The sequence below is a fragment of the Neolamprologus brichardi genome, unplaced genomic scaffold, assembly GCF_056152115.1.
Source record: "Neolamprologus brichardi isolate AB-2024 unplaced genomic scaffold, ASM5615211v1 NODE_ptg000033l+_length_6344489_cov_1, whole genome shotgun sequence".
NCBI lineage: Eukaryota > Metazoa > Chordata > Actinopteri > Cichliformes > Cichlidae > Neolamprologus > Neolamprologus brichardi.
The window spans coordinates 1,997,012-2,005,399 of record NW_028270137.1 but is presented as its reverse complement, the minus strand read 5'-3'; the positions used below and the strand labels follow the sequence as shown (position 1 = coordinate 2,005,399).

The following is an 8,388-nucleotide window of genomic DNA, read 5'->3' as shown; positions in this document are numbered from 1 at the left end:
CCATTCTCCCACCCAATTGTACAGAGACAGCAGGAAGTGCACACTCAACCCTTTGAGACTCAGAACAGGATAGAGGCACTGGGAGGACTGGGGGGGTGTTGGGGTTTCAGGGTGCTGACAGGGTCAGCTGTTACACCAGACACAGCCCATCTGCTGTCTTGTTATACATGTGTCTGAAGGGTACACCTACTTTTCTTTACTTTTTTGCCTCATTAAAGGTTATCTGCTTCATTACAAGAGTGAAACCAATTTGACTTCTGAGAAATCTAAATGTGTGACGCAATGAACAACTACAAAAAGAATAATCAATGCAGATACTTCAAAAAGATTTAAAGGGTAGGTGGTTAAGTAAAACAGATGCACATCACTGATACTCAGTTTTACAGCAGCGTTTATTTATTCTACCTGGAAAACTGTCTGCCAAAACAAAATTTTCTTTGAAAAGAAAGGTGAGCAGAGCACTGACAGGCTAAGAGTGATTTCACTGATTTCAAAAGTTGTTAAAGAAAGTAACTCACTATCAGATGTGGCAATGTAGCTTCCATAATTACTCAGCACAACCTAACACCATGCTATGCACAGCTTTTAATTTCAGAAACAGCCAGAGAGAGTACAGCAGCAGTCGGTCCCTCTCCAGTGATGGGACATGAGGTAAGCAGTGAAAACTAAAGCTGAGTCCAAAGAATCACTGGTGTCAGTAACAGTTTCAGCTGAAAGCTGGATGAGCTTCGAGATCAAATACTACAATGGCATTTCTTTTCTTCAAAAATTGGAGAGAGAGAGATTTCATTAAATTAGATTGATTAAATCTTAACATAATGCTATTTGGGCAATTAAACCAGGATGTGTACTTGGATTTTTTACCATTAGTATGGTGGGTCTTGATGGTTTGTCTGGTTTGTCATCTGATGTGGCTCAGCACCAAAACCACTGAAAACAGTATCAGTCTGTTAAGGTTAAGAGGCTAATTTCAGTTCTGTACTTCATTCTGTGCAACAGGAAGATGATATGAATGGTAGAGGTGAGCAGAATAAGAAAATGGAAAGGAACATTTTTATATACTACAGGGATCATGTTTCCATTTTTCTGTCACTGAGTTTGGTTTGCAGGGGCAGCAGCTGAAGCAAAGTCGCCCAGGTCTCACTCTCCCTAGCCAGCTCATTCAGGGGAACATGAGGCATTCCCAAACCAGCTGAAAGACACCAATCCTCCAGTGTGTCCTTGATGTGGACCAAAGCCAAAAAATACCTTAGCTGGGAGGTGTCCAGGAGCCCCTCCTGATTGACCAAGCTTCTTAATCTTCAAGGAGAGCCAGCCACCCTTAAGAAAAAGTTCATTTTTGCCACCTCACTCCCTGATTTTATTCCTGTGGTCAATACCTGGAGCTTTTGGTCTGATTCAGAGTAAGCACTCCACCCTTTCCAGCTGAGGACCATAGTGTCAGACTTGGAGGTGTGATTCTCATCCCAGTTGCTTCACAATCAGGTGCAAATTGCCACTAATGCAAGGTGAAGGTCATGAGAAGTCACCAAAAGAACCACATCCCCTGCACAGAACAGTCACGTGATCCTAAAGCCGCCAAAGTGGAAACCTCTGCCACTTGGTTGTGCCTAGAAATTCTATCCATGACAGTATGGATATGAACAGGAGTGGTGACAAAGCAACTCTCAACAAGAACAAGACTTACTGCCAGCAATGCAAACTAAGCTCTCACTATGGGAGTAAACGGCCCATAGCAATGGACCAGTCACCACATACTGTAGGAGCATCACCCAGAGGATGCTCCGAGGGATACAGCTGACATGCTTCTCCAAACAGAGCCTTTAAGATCTCAGAGTGAACCTCATCTCCCCACTGGAGAGTATTTTAACCACTACAGTGGACAACTCACCCGTTGTCCTCCTCATCCGTAGGCTCTGCCTCCACTAAAGACAGCGTGCCAGTGGGATTGAGGAGATCCTTGAAGTAATCTGTCCACCAACTAGCTGAGTTGTTCCACAGCATGCCATCCCCACTGTGTAAAGTGGGCATACCAGATGCTCCTAACACACCCTCACTACATGTTTGTCTGTGCCAGGAAAGGAAGAGGCCAACAAAAACGAGTTCTGTGCTACATCCATCAACAGACCATTATAAGACAAGACTTTCCTTCTTGTGCTACATGGGATAGTTCTTCATTATTCTGTTGAATAGAGATTCTGTATTGATCAGAGAGCTCCCAACCTGCAGACCATGGACTTAGAGATAGGACTAATATACAGCACTGTGCAATCAGGAGAAAGAAACATGTAGAAGATGAACAAAGATTATACTCACACATTTGTGTGCATATTAAAATCTGTGGTCGCCATGTTGGCTTTGTATTATTTCCACATTATACTGATGGGTTTACTGATGGGCTGTGTGATAGACTGTGTTTTGTCTAAATGGATTCATTTCACACTGGCTGCAGTGATGGACCTTCACACCAGCAGCTCTGTTGTGTCTATGACCTCAGGCTCTAATGACACACGTTTCTCAGTCATTACCACAGAACTAAGACGGTTGAAAGATTGTGCAAATAATAATAATAAAGCATCACTGAAGCTGCCAATTGTTGAATATCTGTTATCTGAATAGCTTTTTCATGTCTGACACTGTAAAATCTCCACGGAGACCAAACCAAAGTGAAATAATTATGAGTTTGGGGATGGAATTACATTATGTTTCCAGATTTTTATTCTGTATTGATGTCGATCCTAATCCCAGTATATCTGTCCTGTCACTCTCTAGTAATAAACTGCAGGTTTCCATTGTTTTACTTTAAGACCTATTGTGATTGTGATTTATAAGACACGTTTGTGTTTTATAAGCCATTTGTGGTTTGTTATTTCTACTCAGTAATGCTAAGCTTATGGCCATGAAACCAGCAAACTTCCCTGTATTAACACAGTGGGAAGTTAAATGAGCAATTTGGGGGAATGGAAAGAAAACCAGAGAGTTGTACATTACACCAAATGTGTTTGATGAGTTCATTTACTTATATTATAAACTTCTAAACACATTCTCACAGTGATGTTATTTACTAGCATATTGCTAACCACAGTTAAATACAGTTAACACAACAACAGCAATGAAACGTTGTGGAATAAGAACAAGTGTTCAAAAATATAGCCCTGGTTTCCACTGCAGCTGTGGTAATGAAACTCTTTGAAAATTACATTTTTATGAATATAATCTTTAAAATTATCCTCTTCAGACAAACATTACTGCTACTTTTTAAGAACTCTGGGAACCCCGTGAGAGCATAATAGAGCACTTTCAGCACTCAGTCAGTTTGACTGATCTGCGACAAAATGGATCTTCCTCTGTGGAAAAACAAAAACAGCAATCAAATCTCAGTGGGAAGAGTTTCCTTTATTAAAATTTCAAAAGTTTAATCTTCGGTCAGGCCAACCATCGAGCGTTCGCTTTTCCTTTCGGTTCCTCCACACGGAGCCAACAATTCTTCCCATCAGCGACTCCATTTATTCTCCTCAATAGGTCAACAAGTCAATAGGTCAACAAGCTGGGATCTGACTAACCAGAGGCCTTATATGGGAGAACTATGAAACGCTGTGGGTCAGTCGGCCTATTAGTCTTGGTTTAGCTCCTGATTTATGGCACATCAGACTTACCCTGCCAAAGACTTTATCTCACAAATCATTTCTTGTGACGTCTAATAAAGGTAAAATGCTCCAAAAGGGCAATTATCATGTACATGTTAATAACATAACACAGCAGTAAATTCTGTTCACCATTAAAATGTACAAATGCTAAATATTATCTAAAAGTACCAATAGTTATATCGGAAAATGTATTATTGGTTTTAGTGTTAGTATATAGAATTATACAAGCTATTGTCTAAAAGTAATCCATACAAGAAATGTTCAGTATTTCATTACAGGCAACTGGTGCTTGTAGGAGAGATAGCTTTCTGTATAAGTCTTGTTTTATATTTCAGATGAACACAGAGAAACACTTTGCCTATTTGAAAGCACCATGTCGGAGGAAGACACTGAACTATAAAGCAAACATGAGTTTAACGTTGTGGGCGGCTGTAGCTCAGGTAGTAGCACCGGTCACCTGCTAATCAGAAGGTTGGTGGTTCGATCCTTGTCTGCCCCCGTCAGTTAGCACCCTTGGGCAAGATACTAACCCCAACCCCTGATAATCCACTGTAACGTCTGTCTGAGTGCTCAGTTATACTGGTTGACTGGTAAGTAGTTTCACAGTTAAGTGAGACCTGTTTCCTGGTTGTTTTGAAGCAGACATAACATCTGACCTTAAATTAACCAAAGTGTTGAATATCTTTTCATTGTAATTTTAAATGTAAGTACAAATGAGGCAGGCCATCATTAAAAATCATCCTTGGAAAAATATATGACTAGAAAGATACCAAAATATTTAGGAGTGACCACATCAACAATCTAATATAATCTCAAAGAATGAATGCAATCCATTTACCAACCCTGGTAAGAAAAAAAATCTTAGGTTAAGATATTTTTTACCAATCTGTGGTCTGTTTGGCTACATTGATGTGATGTTGAGGTTTGTCAGCTCTTTTTTGCCCCACTCCTTCTCTTTAACTCTCTGTCTGTTTGCTGACTGGCTTCCATCAGTCACCTGAAAATGGGATTTTTTTCCAAGTCCTTGACATTCATATGATAAGTGCACTGATAGGAAGACCTCAATCACTGAGTGGAAAGGGAAATAGCAGCCCTCTGTCTTCGATGGTTCAGCAAAAATACTATCACTACTACAGCAGAAGGGTTTTCTCACACAAAGGCAAACAAAACAACAACTGAAGAAAGTGAGTTACACAGGTGAAAGTATTTAAAAATAGATAGATACACATAGAAAGAATCACCGTTTTTCTGTTTCTCCAGTGAACTAAACTACATCCATGGCTAAAGTAACCTGCTGGGAGGTGTCTAGGGTAAGACTCAACTGATAAGCCGCTAATTAACCAGAACGGGGGATTGTTCAGTACTCCAGTACTGCAAGATGTCTAACGTGTTTTAAAAACATATTTTCTAACTCCTATTGAATAGACATACTGCTCAGCTATACTTAATTTTAACAATTCTAATAATACAGCTATTATTTCTTCATCCCAGACAGTTTTTTAGAAGTAAAGATGAAGGGGTCCATAATATTCTCCATACGGTAAATTTCTTGCAAGACCCAAAGCTAAAGATAAATACTGAATAGCTGTGATCTTAATTCACCTCGGTGTGTAATTAAAACAATAACAATTCTGTTGTGGAAATCACTGCATTAGCTCGGGTATCCTTGTCTGAAAACCAACTGCAAATTAAAAACTTTGCCATCTACCATGTTTAGGGTGAATTGAACTGAAATGTGAAATTCTTTGTAGATATCATTTAGGTGGTGTACCCTGGGTTAAATAGGTGTGTAAAAACTGAATAATACAGGTTCTGAAACAGGACGCGGTGCTGTCCAAATAGCTGTTTTATTTGTATATGATTTCATATTTCTAGTAAAAGCAAATGTGCCACCACAGACACTATTTACCCACTTTCTTATTGCTTCTAGTTATTGTAGTAAAGCTCAACCTAAATATAATCAACATAGCAACGTACTATACTCAGTGTTGGGAAGGTTACTTTTAAAATGTATTCCATTACAGATTACAGATTACATGCCCCAAAATGTATTCTGTAACGTATTCCGTTACGTTACTCAATGAGAGTAACGTATTCTGAATACTTTGGATTACTTAATATATTATCATGCTGTTTACAACTACATGAATGTACTATTGCTGTGATTTATTACTGTTACTGAAGGTCCGCGGCTCCGAACCGTAGTAAAGGGACCTCTGGCTAATACGGTGGGTTCTGTGTCGGCTCGTAGCTGAAAACTAGCTTTACTTTGTTGTCTGGGTCAACTTTGCTAGCGAGAGACAGAGAGAGGCGTTGAAAGGCTGCTCCAACAGAACTTATTGTTTTTGGAGGAAAACACGAACACGGTGTACAGTCGAGTCTTAATAGCTTACTTACAACTGGGCTCGTCAGGCTCTCTTCTTGGCTGCAGTGGTTATTATTATATTTACATGCTTCCAGCTCCCGTTTCTGCTCGATGACAGCTCGTACTTTTCCTTTTTCTCCCTCCCTCGCTCACAGACACATAACGGGTATGGCAGTCCATTCTCCCTGCAGCACGGACTACACTGCCCATGATGCTACATTCTTTAGAGCTATACCTGTAGCATTCTGCCTGTTAGCTTAGCACAACAACAACAGGCGCTCTCTCACCCAGGAAACACGCAGAGAGAGAGCGTCACCCTGTAACCATGGCAACCGTGACGCTGCCGCCTGGAACAACAGAACGTAGCTGTCAAACAAAACCCAAACAGTCCTGACCCGCCACAATATGAAACAGGGAAGTACCGCCGTGTAATCCATTTATTTCAACAAAGTAACTGTATTCTAAATACCACCTTTTTAAACGGTAACTGTAACGGAATACAGTTACTCATATTTTGTATTTTAAATACGTAACGGCGGTACATGTATTCCGTTACTCCCCAACACTGACTATACTATACTGACATGTTTTGCTTGCTGCTTCTAAGCTTCTAACTTATTTGCAAGCACAAAGATAAATTTCTAAATGAAAAATACATCAAATAACTACAGTTGTTCTTAGAAGAGAATAAATAAATATATTAAATATATAAATAAATAATGATATTTTATAAATACCATCAGATGCTGTATTTGAATGGCTGTGTACCAATGAGAGATTAAAATATCACCTACGAAGTTGAATTTGATTAATAAGTTATGTTTTTAGCAGTTTGATACAGTAAAGGTAAGTTGTATAATTCTAAATAATAATACTAATACCAATAATAAAGTTTCCAATATAACTATATACTTTCTTTTTAACTCCACGTCCTTACAGAACACATGCGCACAGGCACTTGATTAAGAAGGAAAGCTTGAGGGTCCTGCTCAGTATCTTAGCTGTTCCTAGGACTGCGCTCTTCTCGACAGAGATTTCCAATGTTGTTCCCGGGATCTGCTTGAGCCACTCGCCTAGTTTGGGAGTTACCGCACCTAGTGCTCTGATTACCACAAGGACCACTGTTACCTTCACCCTCCACATCTTCTCCAGCTCTTCTCTGAGTCCGTGGTATTTCTCCAGCCTCTCGTGTTTCTTCTTGCTGATGTCGCTGTAATTCGGTATCACTACGTCTATCGCTATGGCCGTCTTCCTCTGCTTGTCCACCACTTGGTTAGCCATCAACAGTTTATTCGTCTGCATCCAGAAGTCCCACAGGATCTTAGCTCGGTCATTCTCCACCACCCTTGGGGGCATCTCCCATTTTGACCTCGGGACTTCCAGGTTATACTCGGCACAGATGTTCCTGTACACTATGCCGGCCACTTGGTTATGGCGTTCCATGTATGCCTTGCCTGCTAGCATCTTGCACCCTGCAGTTATGTGCTGGATTGTCTCATCTTTACACAGCTTGCACCTGGGGTCTTGCCTGGTGTGATAGACCCCAGCATCTGTGGATCTTGTGCTCAGAGCTTGTTCCTGTGCTGCCATGATTAGTGCCTCTGTGCTGTCTTTCAGTCCAGCTTTGTCCAGCCACTGGTAGGATTTCTGGTCTCATCCACCTCCTCTATCTGCCGGTGGTACATACCGCGCAGGGGCCTGTCCTTCCATGATGCTTCCTCCTCTTCCTCCTCTTTCTTGGGTTTCTGCTGCCTGAGGTATTCAGTACACGGTTGATTGGAGCCATCTTACTGACGTATTTGTGGATGTTCGTTGCCTTACCTCCCCTCTGATGTGGACATCGGGTCAGTTGGAGGCGCAGTCGAAAGATTGCAGCGGTCCCAGATCAGATGTACACACTGGAACTCTTTCCCATGTTGCTGTCTGTGTTTATTGTGCTATGGTGTGTTGATATCTGTGCATTCCTGTATTATCCTTCTGTGTTACACATTTCAATGTTTTTTTCCTCGCTACCCAGCCTGACCTGTCTCCCCAATGTGATGTTTGTGTACTGTATGTACGGTCGGCAAGGTCTGTCATCTCGGTTGTGGGCAAAAGACCTGCAACTGACAAATAAAGGCTATCTCATCAATATCTCATCATCTCATCCTGGACTGTGGTGCTGACACTCACCAGTCCCCGGGCTCCTTCCTTCCGCTTAGCGTACAGCTTTGGGGTTCTGGACTTGGGGTGAAACCCTCCATTCATGGACAGGAGCTTTCTTGTCTTGATGTCAGTGGCCTCTATCTCCTCCTTTGGCCAGCTTATTATCCCAGCCTGATCACGGGCAGGGCGTAGGTGTTGATAGCCTGGATCTTGTTCTTACCATTCAGCTGA

At 41.3% G+C, this 8,388-nt stretch overlaps 1 protein-coding gene across 1 annotated transcript; it reads right to left on the bottom strand.

Annotated features, from left to right (window-relative positions):
• Positions 1-6,945: 6,945 nt before the first annotated feature.
• Positions 6,946-7,769, bottom strand: LOC148094605 (uncharacterized). Its single transcript, XM_087837429.1, has one exon. The coding sequence runs from the start codon at positions 7,600-7,602 to the stop codon at positions 6,946-6,948; it is 657 nt and encodes a 218-aa protein (XP_087693555.1). The 5' UTR covers positions 7,603-7,769.
• Between the last annotated feature and the right edge of the window lie 619 nt (positions 7,770-8,388).

What these genes read in the sequence shown, in the direction of transcription:
- LOC148094605 (XM_087837429.1), bottom strand. Translation starts at nt 7,602, where the DNA reads ATGGCAGCACAGGAACAAGCTCTGAGCACAAGATCCACAGATGCTGGG.